General features: G+C 39.6%; 1 protein-coding gene across 3 annotated transcripts in view; it reads right to left on the reverse strand.

Moving 5' to 3' along the window:
- Positions 1-368: 368 nt before the first annotated feature.
- LOC109545395 overlaps positions 369-14,983 on the reverse strand; it is a 54,205-nt gene continuing 39,590 nt past the window's right edge. For all 3 annotated transcript variants that reach the window (XM_019916061.2, XM_048666707.1, XM_048666708.1), the window contains 4 exons: positions 11,802-11,860; positions 4,666-4,842; positions 4,502-4,607; positions 369-4,449 (listed from right to left, as the gene is read on the reverse strand). In XM_019916061.2, coding sequence (XP_019771620.2) covers positions 575-4,449; positions 4,502-4,607; positions 4,666-4,842; positions 11,802-11,860 — 4,217 coding nt within the window. In that variant the 3' untranslated portion in view covers positions 369-574. The remainder of the gene's footprint in view (positions 4,450-4,501; positions 4,608-4,665; positions 4,843-11,801; positions 11,861-14,983) is intronic.

Below are 14,983 nucleotides of genomic sequence, written 5' to 3' on the forward strand. Positions count from 1 at the left end.
AGTTCGTTCTACTTGAGAACTATTTCCAAAATTGAGCTCTGAGTTTTTTGCACGGCTTGGATTTATTTAATATACTGTTTAGCAGTTGGAGGATTGGATTTTGCTTCTTTTTCAAGCTTTTCCACATGTTTTCCTATTCTTCCTCAGTGTTGTTGATTTATTTTACTTGCATTTCATTTACCAACAACAGATCGATCGTCTCCCTACCTAAAGTCATTTTTTCGTGGCTAAACCAACAGATTGGCCTCCATGCTAGCCAGATTTGAATCATTGAGAGTATGCAGAACACTTCAAATATTTAAGTCAAACGGGAATTAACAGCGACACTGGCAGGGAAAAGAAGGAGAAGAGTTATAACAAAGTTTCTTTATTAAATATATTAAACTATGAGTATTTGATAACAATTTTACAAAAGTTAAAAGCATTGCTTAGCAGGCTAGTCTAGTCGTTCTGGTAAAAAATAGTAGAAAATCGATTTATACAAAAACACAAAAGAGGGTTAAAGAATCAAATAGTTCATTCACTTTCAGACAGAATCTGCACTGGGCCTGTGCACAACCAGACGTTTCCCTATTTACACACACCTAGCCGGCTTCACCTTGGTGCAGATCACTCTGTCCTCATCAAAGAAAGTCTTTTGATCACATACGTATTTCAAGTCTAATAGTTGGTTCTTGCTGTAGCCGTTGGTGCAGTAGTGGAACAGCCTACAGTCGCGAGGATCGGCGTAGAATCGGTTCGTCTCCTTTCCGAAGCAATTAAACACATATCGACTGCTCACTTTGGGAGGTCGGGGACTTTTGGAAGAAAGCGGAGTGGTGTGGAGAAGAACCTTCTTCAGTGCGCGAGGTTTAGTAGGGGAGACGCTCCGATGAAGAGGTGCAACAGTAAAGCTGGGGTTTTTACTCAAGAGCTCAGTGTTGAATCGGTGCCTTCCATACTCTGTTTTCGAGTGGGAGTGAGGCCTTCTGTGTAAAGGTCGAGATTTTTGCGTGAAATGCTCCCCACTTGTAGTGGTGCTGGGCTGTTCTGAGCTGCTTTCCAACACCACTTGGTACAAGTGACTAGAATTTACTGCCCTGGGATTATCCAAGGATTGGTCGGTTTTGACGAAGATTATTTCAGTGGAATTGTCATGAACTTGCCTCATTGGGGGGTCAGAGGGCGGATACTCAGTAGGATCAGGCAAAACTTCGGTTGTAACAGCAAAAGGCAATGTAGTTGTTGATGAAGGCCATTCAGAAGGAATACTGGTAGAAGTTGAAGTTTCCTCGTTGGAAAACAGACCGTTGATGCTGTGGGCATCATTTATGGGGTAGGGAACATCCAGAACCGATACAGGCAGGGATATGGACTTTTGGATTTCCACATCAGGCAGGAGGGTGGTTGCGAGTTCGCCTAAATCCAAATACATTTTAGTCGTTGCTTCATCTGGGTTTAGTTCTGAGCTGATTCCTTCAGTTGCAGCAGCTTCTGTAGTACTTTCAGTCAACTTCAACTCCTCTTGGGGCTCAGAAGAGTTTCTGGTGGTTGATTCTGGAACCACAAAAACATCATCATAGTAGTTCTTTGCATCAATATGGAACTGAGCTAATTCCTGGAAAACTGTGCTTGTTTCCGGCATTTCCGTGCTGGGCGTTTCTTCAGAGATCACCACAGGAGCCCCAATTGTTGTCGGTAAATCTCCCTCAATCAAATGCTTTTCAATAGCCGAAAGCTTGTCCAGCAAGTCAGCTTTGGATTTGCTTTCGGATTCATTTTTGCTGCTAATCAAGGGCGAATTTTTCCTGGAAATGTCTCTGAGCGTGGGCAATTGAGTCGTGCTAACCTTTGAAGAATGCCGATGGCGACTTCTTCGCCTTTCAGGCTTGGGAGTGACGAAAGATGGCAAGCTACTCATCAGAGTCTCCGTTAGAGGATCATACGAAGTGGGGGCCTCAGTAGTAAAGGGGGCGTAAATGGCAGAATCATCGCTCTGAGCAAAATGTTTCAGCAGCTCTATCAGATAAGACGCCGTCGGAGCTGGAGGGTTCAATTCCGAAACTGCCTCCCGTGCATTTTCCTCTGTAGTGCTCAAAGGATCTGTGGAGGAGTCAGTGGTGATGGTATTAGAGAAGGGAATAAAATCAGTGGCCTCCTGCGTTGAGCTGGGAGTTACAAAAGTTGCGGCCTCAGTAACGACGGTTGCCTCGCGCTCTTGGAGTATGGGATTTGTAGCTTCCGGAAGCGGAGCCTCAGTGGTGGAGTTTTCAACCGCAGAAGCAACGGTTGTTTCCTCCATGCGAAGTGCGGATGTTTCCTCAAAATGGATCAACCAGCTGCTGGTTGAAACTGCTGGGGAAAGCTCAGTGGTTGATGTGCTGGTAGCAAAGCGAGACCGTCCTCTATTCCTCCCTCTTCGGGCAGACGGTTTATTTGGAGGAGTTGAAATGTAGTTTTGCGCCTCTCTTTGAGCAGAGGAGTTGGGGACATTGTAGCTAGCAGCTTGGTAGCTATCGAGTTGTTTTTGTTTGATTCCTCCTCTCCTTCTGCCTCCTTGACGTCTTGGAGGTGAAACACTGGTGGAGGATGTTGCTTTATTTGGCTCAGCCTCTCGAGTTTCTGAAAGCACGTTGATCTCTGTGTGTTTGGTCACTTTTCCACTGGTTTCCGTGACATTCTGGTGTTCTTTTGGTGATGTTGAACTGGTTTCTGGGGTCAGTTGCAGGTATTTGTACAGAAGGTCTGCAGAACTCCGATCTGTAAAGTGCCTGGTTTGATCAGTTGAGGTTTCTTCAGTGTCTGCAAATCCCGCTGGGAAAGGAGCTGTTGTTTCAGGGGCGTCCCCTACTTCTTCCCTACCAGGTTCCTTGGTTGCTTCGAATTCACGCTCAGGATTGGTGTGGTTTGGAGTGTTTTTTACCAGTTGGGGTAGGTTGAGGTCTAAAGGTTTGTCTTTTTTGGGCTGGACTTCCTGACTGTTCGCACTTTGCCTGTAAGTCACGCCTTCGTAGTTATCATCCACGTAATCGTGCGTGCTAAACGGCAGCTCTTTGAAGTCTTTGACGATGATATCGGAGTTCCGGGTTTTGTCGCCAACGTCCATTCTTTCTGCCAGTTTCTTGTGGTTTTCCCCATTGAAAACTGGTTCGTTTCTGTATCCGCCTACTAAGCTGAACCTGCCTCCTTTCTTGAAAAGTTCTCCGTAGTGGGGTTTCATGGACTCTGTACTTGTGGCTTCTTTGGAGCTGGTTGAGTGAATCTCACTGCTCTCTGGGTTGAGACCGATTTCTTCTATTCGGGGCGCCAGTTCGTTGTTGATTGTCTGGATCAGGTCGGAAGAAACCGGGCTGGTTGGAGGAGGAACAGTGGCTGTCGCCTGATGGCTCTGATACCAGGTGTAGAGAAACTTGAGCACCTCGACAGCCTCCTTTTCGTTTTTGATTATTTCGAACGGATTGATTGGATTCTCGTCAGTGCTGCGCTTCCTTCGCTTTCTTTCCTGTATTTTGGGCACGTCGTGATAGAAAGGATCCAGCCCCACGTCGCCGTCCTTGTATTCGTCGTAGGACGAAGGGGGCGTGTCCAGAATCTGCGCCGCCCCGATTGTGCCAAGCGAGTAGTTCAGCCTCCTCCCGCTGGCATCGCTCACGCTGGCGCTGGCGCTGATTATGATCCTGGGAGGCGATTGGTGCTCCTTTGTGTATCTCTTGCTGTCGATGTGATGCTGGAGAGTGAAAGGAGCTGGGGAGCTAAAGGTAAGAGGTGGCAGGGTTGGTAGGAGGGGAATGGGGATTTGCACTCGCTGTGGGGTTTTTTCCGTCCTGGGATGGTGGGTGTAGTGGTGATGCTGGTGAACCTGGGGAGGCTTTAGTGAGTGCAAATAAATCGTGCGACTGGTGGTCTGCCTGGGGAAGTTTCCCGAATGCTTCACCGTGGTCGAGTGGAACTGTGGATGATGATACTGATGGGAGTTGGGCGGAAAGCTCTGACTGTGCCGGAAGCTGTTGGTTTGGATTAAAAACTGCGGCTGTCGCTCAGTGCTTCGGAAGTTCTCTTCGAGGTAATCACTATTCTGAGGTAACTTATCACTATCACTATCTATGGCGTAAATGGATTTAGGAGATGTGGAGGCGCTTAGGCGCTCGCGTTCGTGTTCATCGCCGTGACTCACTTCACTACTATCGTCACTAAAACCTTGCGGAAGTTGGAAATGTTTCGTCCGTATATCCGGAGGAGCTCCGGGGTTTAAACTGATATTAATCTCTTCCGGGTTGAAGCGGATATCCGGGGCGTTCACCGGAAAATGATGGCCGGAAACTGCTTGGGGACTGTTGGAAGCAGCCGTAGCCGCCACTGGTCTGGCAGTGGTGAAATATTGCGAAGTTGTCGGGTTTTTCGTTGTGGTTGTGGTCGATGTGGTGGTCGATTTCGTCGGAGCTTCAGTCTCTTGGGAAACTTCGGGGATATCTGGAAAGCCCAAAGCAGTTAATCAATTCGCCTGGAATATCCGGGAAAATACCTTCGGAATTTTGCCCAGAATGTTGATACAGTTCCAAGTTCAGGCTGTAGAATTGTTCGGATTTTGAGCAGTCCACCTCGTCAATCCGTTCACAGACGCGAGTTTCCTATCGGAAAATTGGATAGTTTTTAGGGTGAAAAGCCGGGGGTTTCAAAGTGCCTCACCTGGTCGAAAACGGTGCCGTTCAAGCACAGAAACCGAATGTCCATGTTTTCTCCAGCTTGTCCTTTAGTGCAAACGTGAAACATCTGACAATTGGTCTCCACATCCGCATAATATCCACCGATCACTTTGCCGTGACATGAGAAGTTCGTGTCCGGTAAATTGTCGAAATCCAGAAACTAAAGCAGAAAAAATATCCAATTATTATTTGAATAGTCAATGGTGGGGAAATCGCCCAATTTTTCTTCAAACTGCGACATGAATTGATTCAATTTCCGTGCGGTGAAGAAAAATCGCCATCCTTGCTTTTTACGTTTATAGAAGCGAAGAAACTTAATTAAGGAAATGCCAGCGCCTTTAATTGAATGATTCATTAAAGAGTGTGACAACATATTGACGAGGATATGTAGGTATGGCATAAAACCCACCTTATGGAATATGCTTAATTTGTCTATTTATGGTCAGCTCAAGTGAGGAAAATGGACTCTGCATACTGCAATTTGCTATGCAGCTGTTTATGCAAAAATTAGCTACGCAATGAAATTAATAATTTCACTTTTTCCCGTTCTAGGCCAGATCCATAAGGAAGTTTCTTCATTTCCACTGTGGGTTTCTGGCTAGATTTCCTCATCCTTTTCTAGTAGATATAACAGCAAATAAAACCATGTTCTGGCCAAAAATCGCACTTTTTGACTTGTTTTTTTAAATTTAATTCGTATCGATTTTTCAACAGTTTCGGAATATTTCAGCTGCTTATGGGATGGTTGAACTTGGATAGTCAATCAAATGCAAAACCCACTCCCTTTGAATACCGAAAGCCTGAATAATACACTTTGATTTGAATTCATACCGACTGGATTGTACATTCGCTCTTATAAGGTCAATTGCATGTATTTATCAATGGCTCTTTTGTCATAAGACAATTTTATCCTTACCATCATTGAAAAATCAGTTTCGGAATCAATTATTGAATTCCACTGGGGTTAAATGAATGTCGAGCCTGGAATTAATTGAGTAAGTTTTCGACTATTAATAACTCTGATTCAATTCAGTTTGATTTACAATTAACCGTTTTACAGACAGTTAAGAAGAATATGGATTTCCTTACATTTTAAATTTTGCTTGGTTTCCTTTCATGTAATTTTTTTAATATATTGAGCTCAAGCAGGTGCGTGCTTTTCCTACCTACACGAAGTGTGCCTCATTATTAGAATAGCGCCCTCAAAGTGGATTTTTATGAACTTTTGCGATAAAACAACCTGAACCCTCCTCTATTAAAATGGCTGAGAAACTTGCCTCTATCTTGGCTAGCTTTTGCGTAATTAATTTAGAAACTTTCCTTCCAACTTTCTGAAGTCGCATCGCAATTTCAAATGAGGTGACTGAAAATTGCTCAAAAATCGCCCTCAACCGTCACTGTTGTATACTTTTCTTTAACATTGATTCAATTTTGCTCCATTCAAAAACTAAAAAGACTTTGCTCTAATTTGACATTTTTTTTGAGTAAATAATTTCCAAACAACGGCTTGTAGTCGAGAAGCAATTGCAAAAAATTAGTTAAAATTTTCTCCAAATTTTTCCTCAAATGACATTGTTTCATTATTTTTAGTAAAAATCGCCCCAAATCTTATATTTATTAAACTTGGAGGTCTGGCTGCGCCTTGTTTCATTTTTGAGCAATTTATCTGTAAATAACTGGCTGCAGGTAAAATGCAACTTCCAAACACATGATTAAAATATCGCCAAAAATCGTCTTCAAACGCCCATGTTATGAACTTTTCTTTAAATTAAAATTTAAATGAAAAACGCTCCTCTTCTTTGACAGAGCAATTAATGTTTAACCGTCTGTAATCGAAATGCCATTTCATTAGAGATGATCAAAAATTGATTATAAATCGAAATAAATCGTCAATTTTAAACACTTTTCTGGAAAAATAGTCTCAAGTATTCTCCACTAAAAGAGCGTAAAATATTGTCCGTATGTTTTGAGGTTTTTGAGTAATTGATTAGAAAAGAAGTACCTACCCGCAGAAAGATCCTCAAAAATCAAACCTCGAGCGTCCTTAAACGCTAAAGTCAAGCACTTTTTGTTAATGATCTGAATAAATACTTCTAAATAATAATTAAAAATTAATTATTAATTATTAAGAAATTCCCCAAAAATCTGGCGAAAACGGCATTTTTATGAGCCTTTGCAAAAATATGTACTGAACTGTTTATGTTTTAAGGGGCTTAGAAAGTTTCTTCTACGTTTCAAGATTTTTGAGTGCTTAATTTAGAAACAGCTGCCTTTGGTCAAAAGGCAATTTCTTGAGAGATGAATAACAAATCATAAAAACTTGCCTTCAAAGGTCATTTTTGATATAAAATGTTGTTTGTAAATATAAATTCAACTGTCTATAAAACTGCTTATAAACTTGTTTTTTCTGTAAATTCGCTACTGAGTAATAAATTTTGAAATAACTGTGTGTAGCCAATTTTAAGACTGTATAAAAATTCCCCAAAAAACACCGTTTTAAGACAATTGTATGCACTTTTCGGAATGTATAGCTTCAAGTATTTTTTTCATTTAAATAACTAAAAAGCTGGTTTGTTTCTTTCCAGGTTGGTGAGTAAGAAATTTTAAAAAATCTGCCTGTGCCCGAACTGCATGTTCAAAATACGTCGAAAACAATCCTCTAAAAACGTCCACAAACGCCAAGGCTGAGAACCTTTTCCTTAAATAATGTGTGACATCTTCTCTATTGAAAAGGCTGAAAAACCATCCTTAATTTGCGCAGGATTTTGCGTAATTAATTTTGAACTCGTCGATAGTATAAAAGCGCGTACGCCGAGAAAAATGATTGAAAAATGCTCATAAATCCCCCTTAAACGACATTTTTATGCATTTTTTTGGCAAATGAAACTTCAAATATTCTTTACGAAATAGTCCCAAAGCGCTTGTCGAGATTTGGGCAAATTTTTGTGTAATTAATTTCCAGCTAACTGCCTGGACTGGAAAAACTATACAACACATGTTTAAAATTTCCGCAAACCGCAATATTATGCAAGTTTGCTCAACTAGAAACTTAAATACTCTCTATCTAAAAAGCCTAGAAACTCTTGTATACCTGTCGAAATGCGATGTCAGGCGAAACAATTGAAAATTCCTCAAAAATCACCCTCAAACCGATGCACCTTTCGGAAAATGTGGCCCCAAATATTGTGCATTAAAAAAGCTAAAAAATTTGCCTATATCTTGCAGGTTTTTGAAGCATTCTTTAATGACCAATCGCTCCAAAATCGTGAAGATCTAACTCCAAGAAACATGACAACAAAATTGATCAAAAAACTCCCCTTAGTCGCACTGAGATTCAATTTTCCAAAAACTCGAACTCTTTCAGGAGTCCTCTGTAAAATGAGAATTAAAAATTGCGTCTGTTTCAACAAGTTTTTGAGAAATTAATTAATACCTTCCTTGAAAATTCTGAGCGATCGATGGCAGTCCAAATGCAATGCCCAGGGTTGGAAGTTTTTCAAAAATCGCCCTCAAACAATACGCAATGTACAAATTTCCGAACAAATAGACTCACTTCCCCGACATTAAATTGACTCAAAAGCATGCCTCAATTTGGGCAGTTTTTTCAGAAAATCTCTCAGTAAAACCTAAGATCCTCATTCCATGTTGGTGCGGTTTTTCTCGCTCAACTGTTGTAGATTTATGTTCAAACGACTCAAACCAGCCAATAAATAGCAGGAACATTTCTAAAAGCGTGCTGCTCGAGAAGGTCAAAGTCAACTTAAATGTCAGAACTCTAATTGAAACTGATGAGAAGAAACACTCTCGTCATGTTCAAATGGAAAAAAACTGGGAAAATACTCGCTTAAGGTTAAGCGCACTTAAAATTTATTGATCAATCAAAAAAACTATAAAACCGCATAATAATGCGATTTGTTGCAACGTAAATTGCATTTAACAGGCAGGTTTTTGTTTCAAAAAATAAAATAAGTGAGAACAACTTCCTAGAGAAATGATGTGAAAAGCACGACGGGAAAGGAACAATTGTGCGTTATCAAGTCACCTACTTTCCGCTGTTAATTCGGGTCTGCGATCTTTTTTAATTATTGTGTTGATTTTTATTGTGGCGTGCGATGTTATACAACCGATGCCCAAGTTGCTCAATGTCAGGTTTGGAACACGTTCCATTGTTTCATTACTAAATGCTCGAGGAAAGTGGTTTTATAACAAAACGGATTCAGTGCTGCAATCCCATCAAAAAACCAAAAAATATTCAAAAAAACCATTTTTGAATCGTCTATTTTTCCAAAGCAACAGCTCATTATGATATCGATTGTAACACCCTCCAGTCACATCATTAGGCTGATCTGGTGCAATCGCATGATATAATTGCCTGATTAAGATGATTATTTCATCGCACACATTCTACCATTCTGTGCTCCAATTGCGGCTTTAACAATGACGCCTTAATTACGATAATCCCAGTCTGATTGCCGATTCAATTAGTTCTTTCAGCAAATTGTTGTTACAATCAATTTGCCCGTATGTAAACCGTATGGAAATTAGCACTCTAGCAAGACCAAAACCGTATAATTCAGGTTTTTTCTTGACGAAATGCGTAATATTCATTGAAAGTTGTTCTAGGTTTTAGTAGGTCAATTCCAAGAAATCGATTTAAGATATACGTACTACTGGGGATAATCTTGATGTTGCCTGTGTACAAAAACTTAGGATCAATATACGCTTTTCGGATAAGATAATTCCTTATCAAAGCACCTACTCTCATTTTCAATTGTTTGGAGAATTTAATCCTCTGAATAAGGATGCGGAAGAACCAACACCCTCAGTGTCATCAATCAAATCGCATGATTTTCTTCATTAGCGTCAAAAAGCTTGTTGATCTCAGTTGCTATTAATTGCCTCCAGCTCTTCAGTTTCCATGTATATTAATCATCGGGCAAAAACAATAGACATTCTTCGCTTCACTGTGTACATTTCATGTTGAACAAGTGAAACCGAACGCCAGTTAGTGATAGCACCGGAATGAATGATCGGACCTGCCTTTTACCAAGTCAATCGAACAATCAATATTCTAGTGACTGAATGAAAGAAAGTTGCCCACTGTGATAAGGGAATTTTCGTATATAATGAAGATTCTTATTATCGCTATGCTGAAGAAAGAACTCGGTTTTTCTTGGCTTTGGAATATTTTTTTCAGAGCACTGATGAGGACGTTGACCCAAGAAAAAGAGCGTTTTTCGACCCATCAATAATAATAGAACTTTTCAGAATGATGAATTTTTCGGTCATTGGTTTGTCGATAAAAACCTCTTTTTCTCTTACTGGCTATATTTTAGTCATCATCAGAGTTTTGGAGCCCCTTTTCGAGCAACTTAAATGAAAGAAAGTCGTCTACTAATGAGGGTTTTTTGAAGAATGATTAAGTTTTTGGGCATCAATTTGCCTAAAAAATTCTGGATTTTTGCGCCACAGTTTCGACTATCGACATCATGGCTCAGGAATAAACTTCATTTGCAGCGCCTTTTTATGGCGATTAAAGTTTTGTCAGAACGCAGCCGCAAGAAAAACTGAAATTTTTTCGGTATACCGATTCGTAAAGCAGCAGTCGTAAAGGTTTTTGAGCTTCCTGCAGAGCCCTGATGATGTATAAAGCCCAACCAAAACTTTGGCAAAAAACGCCATTTCTTTAGCACACCGCTGACCAGAAATGTTCTTATTCTCTAAAAATTTTATGAATCGGCTACCTTGTTTGGCCAAGTGGTTCCAAAACCCTGATGATGGCTTAAATACAACCGCATCGTCGACCCAAGAAAAACAGCGGTTTTTATTGGAAGGTAAATACATTAAACTAAAACGTTTTCTGGTCAGCGGTTTGACAATAAACCACCGATTTTCTCGAGTAAATGTTTCGGACACATTTCAGCGATCGTCAGACTTCTGGCGTTTCTTCTAGAGCCTGATGATGGTCAAAATATGCTCAAAACTTTGGCTAAAAAAAAACAGCGAATGTTTCAGTACGCCTATAATCGAAAAATTTGGCCCCAAAAATTCCATTATTTTCGACAACTCGATTTTCACATTCGGCCACTTTCGTTCATTCAAGTCCCTCCAAAAAGAGCTCCAAAACCCTGATGATCACAGACTATACCCGAAACGCTGAGAAACACACAGCACGAGAAAAACATCGCAAATTGCGAGAATGATGAAAAAAACGCTGTTATTTTGGGTAATTGTTTTGGATATGTTTTAGCGATCATCTGAGAACTGGACTTTCTTCCAGAGTCTGATGATGATCAAAATATATTCGAAACGTTGGCTCAAAAAAAAACCAGCGATGATTTCAGCCCAAAAATTCATCATTCCGCAAAGACCTTAAAAAATCAGTTTTCACATTGGGTGATATTCTTTCAGTCAATTGCTTCTGGAAGAACCACCGGAACCATGATGACGGCAAAACATACGCAAAACATTGGCACAGTTTTTGTCGCACTGAAAAGCAGAATTTGCGAGAATGATGAATTTTTGGTTCCTTGTTTTGCAGGAAAAAACGCTGTTGTTCTTGAGTCAATGTTTCGAATATATTTTAGCGGTTAGCAGAGCTATGGAGTCTCTTGAAGCGCCCTGATGAAGGCCAAAATATAGTCGAAACGTTAGCTCAACAAAAATAGTGACTGTTTCAGCACGTTTCTGATCGAAAAAAATTGAGTTCTGATGTCAAACTATGCAAATCGATGACTAAATTGTATCATAGAATTAACAGAATTTTCTTTGATATTTTTTGAAATTGAGCAATTTTCGACACGTTGTTTCATCATCGCAGCCGTCATCATCATCAAACCAGGAGATATTATCTGGTTGAAATTTCCGCCAAAGAGGATTTCCTGGTTCCCAGCACTGTTACAAAACGGCTAATTACATCGAAAAAGATCCCCATATAGTGTTTGCAAAAGGAACCATTGTTAATCAAATAAAAGAATAGCAGATAGAGAAAGGAAGCACTTTTACCTAAAACGTGCTGGAGCAATAATTGGATTACCAGAAGTCGCATTAGGCGCTGTAATTATTGCCAATTGAATGGGAATTTTTTCAGTTCAACAGTGTCTTAATGATGTTACTTACTCCTGGTTCAAGTGATAGCGCCGTAAATCCATATTGTAAGAGGAAGAGCCATATTAGACCTGAAACAAAAATTGGGAAATCAATTCAATTAGGCCTTTTTCGATTTTTTGGGGTTGGAAATTCAGCCCCTAACTTTTCCTCCACTGAGGCTACTGGCAATTTAAGGACATTTTTTGAAAGATCAATGATTTCCACACAAAAAGCCCTCCCTTAGTCAAAAGGTCTAAACTGAGCCGTTTGGGAGAAAAATGGCATTTTGCGTTGGGAAATACGACAGTTCTGTAGCGCACTAATCGAAAATTAAAAATTGCGAAATAAGAGTGAGATTAGTACAAAACTTAAGCATATATCAGAGCGTTTTTGTAAAAATTTCAAGATTAATTATTATTATTAACAACGATTTGAATCTAACAAACACCAGTAAGTTGCACAATTGTACGTAATTGGAATGGACAAATCCAAATTGATCGACAATTTCCTGCTGATAAGGACACACGGACAGCTTAAATACTGTGTGTTTTAAATGAGAAACGCCTTTAAGCCAACCGAGCCCAATGATTTATGATTATTATTATTATCATTGCTATTATAGCACAGCCAATTAATGCCCGAATAGTTAGCATTTATATTGCAAAATTTTGCTCGCTTTTAGAGCTTCTTTCGTTGGTTTTATGGATGATTGTCTAACAAACTCGTTCAGTATCGATACCTGCATCCTATAAGCCAAAGCATCCGATTTAGTTGCAGATAAGAAGAAATACCAGATTGTAAGCGAGGCCGTTGTTCTCTTTTTGCATTATCCCAGGTTTTTCCTTATAAATATGAGTGCGGATTTCAACAGCACAGCTGGGCATGTTTCAAGATGAATCGACATGATTGGTCAACGCCCCGTAGTTGTTGTGACCATAAAAATCAAGGATCAATATTACGCCCAACCCATAAAAAATTGGGAATTTCAACTATTCGCTTCCTTATTGTCTGTTTGGGTTTCAGATATTCTACGATTTTTTCGTCTTCAGTTTCCAGCCTCTACAAGCGTCAGCAAATTGGATCATCGCTGGAAAATAGTGTGTGAATGATCGGGCAACTGTCGATCAAATTCACTTATGATAATTGGCCAAATCCAATCAGTTGATCACTTCAACTCAATTCATTAGAAATCGAAAGCAAGTCGTCGAATTTCGATTAAATAAGGTCGATTCTAGATGTATCTGGTAACAGTTAAATCGAACGGTTAATCTTTGCAATTTACGTTTTCATTAAGAGTCGTGCTTTATGAAGATTTACATAACGCGGCCAGCTTGAGTGATTGTCGGATTTTTGGAAGAGAACGTTTCAATTTGGTCGCCTACACATTGCTTTCAATCATCGGGCTTAATCATTGCAAATGCCGCACACAGCCAGTTATGCAACTGTTCCTAAACCAATTTATTTCCATAAAGACCCAGTATATTATTGATCAACTTTACCCACTGAGATTATTTTTCTAGACGCGACGAAGTGTGTCAGTTGCATATCCTCTTCCACATGTGAAAAATGCAGATGATTTTCAATCACCCAGTATATTTGTTGCAAAATGCTCGGAATGTTCAATGTTTAACAATGATAATTGAGCACAAGTGGATTGCAAAACATACACATACACTTGACACGTCTTCGGAACAAAGCCATTCTGCGGATATCCCTCTGATCTTTAGATAACCCGTAAAAATGCTATAATTAAGTGTCCTACAACACCATAATTTTCTATATAAGATATTCGGTGAAGAAATGCGAGATAAACGCGCTGGTAATTGAGCAAGCACAGAAGGTCAGCAAGGGGAAGAAACATAATGCATGGCTTCTCATCAATAACTGCCAATGTAATGCATAGTTATTAGTTAAAGCTGCTGAAGAACAGAGGAACTCCACTAAAGTTTAACTAAAAACATTGAAGGAAGCAACGGAAAGCTGTTCCGGAATAACTGGGAATTAAATCGCAAAAACGCAGGTTTGGCGCTTTTTCAAAAAAATAATTATTTCAGAAGCGACAAGCTCATTATCATATGGTCCAGTGGCGTGAAAATGGAATTTTGCAAACTGCCACAAGGAGAAAGGATTGGCAAACTCGATCAGTTACAATACCGGAATAAATCATTTCTTATGCGGATACGGAAGTCAACCAAGTGTAACATTGTTACGTCTGTATGTAAAGCAAATCCTATTTGTGCGGGTGTTCCCGGCTTTAGTAGCAAAGGAATTCAACGCAAAAATTCGTAAAAATTAACTGAATGTTTCCATTCAAGTCGCACAAGTTTGTTGAAGCTTCAGTTTCCACAAACTCGACCTTTCAAGAACAGCAAGCAGGAGGAAACTGTGTGCTTTTTGTCGTAGTTTTAAAAACAGGAAACATTGAACTGAAGCCAGAAAATCGGCCAAAATTATGCAATTTTTAAACTTCTCGTTATTGGAACTTTAGGTGGATTTTTTCCCAAATCGTATCAAAGTTGATTCAAAACTTAAGAGGTTTAAATTGGTGTTTGGCTTCGAATACACATTTTTTCCACAAGCAAGCTGGAGAAAACTATCTGCTTTCTTTAAGCACTTTTTAACTTTGATCGTTCTTGGAACTTTAGGCGGATTTTCGCTCAAATCGTCTGCACGTTGACTCAAAACTCAAACGGCTTATATTGCTGTTTGGCCTCAACCACGGAGTTTTTTTCGCAAGCAAGCAGAAAAAAACTGTGTTTTTTTGTCAAAGTTTTACAAACGGGAAACATTGGAATGAAGCAAATAAATCGAGCAAAATTAAGCAATTTTTAATCTTGATCGTTCTTGGAATTTTATGTGGACTTTTTTTCCAAATCGTGCGAAAGTTGATTCAAAACTTAAAGGGTTTAAATTGGTGTTTGGCCTCGAATACACATTTTTTCCACAAGCAAGCTGCAGAAAACTGTCTGTTTTCTTTAAGCACTTTTTAACTTTGATCGTTTTTATAACTTTAGGCGGACTTTCGCTCAAAATGTCTGCACGTTGACTCAAAACTCAAACGGCTTAAATTGCTGTTTGGCCTCAATCACAGAGCTTTTTTCGCAAGCAAGCAGAAGAAAACTGTGTTTTTTGTCAAAGTTTTACAAACGAGAAACATTGGAATGAAGCAAATAAATCGGGCAAAATTAAGCAATTTTTAATCTTGATCGTTC

Source organism: Dendroctonus ponderosae, unplaced genomic scaffold (assembly GCF_020466585.1).
Source record: "Dendroctonus ponderosae isolate FM_Combo_2020 unplaced genomic scaffold, Dpon_F_20191213v2 Dpon_F_20191213_5, whole genome shotgun sequence".
Taxonomy (NCBI): domain Eukaryota; kingdom Metazoa; phylum Arthropoda; class Insecta; order Coleoptera; family Curculionidae; genus Dendroctonus; species Dendroctonus ponderosae.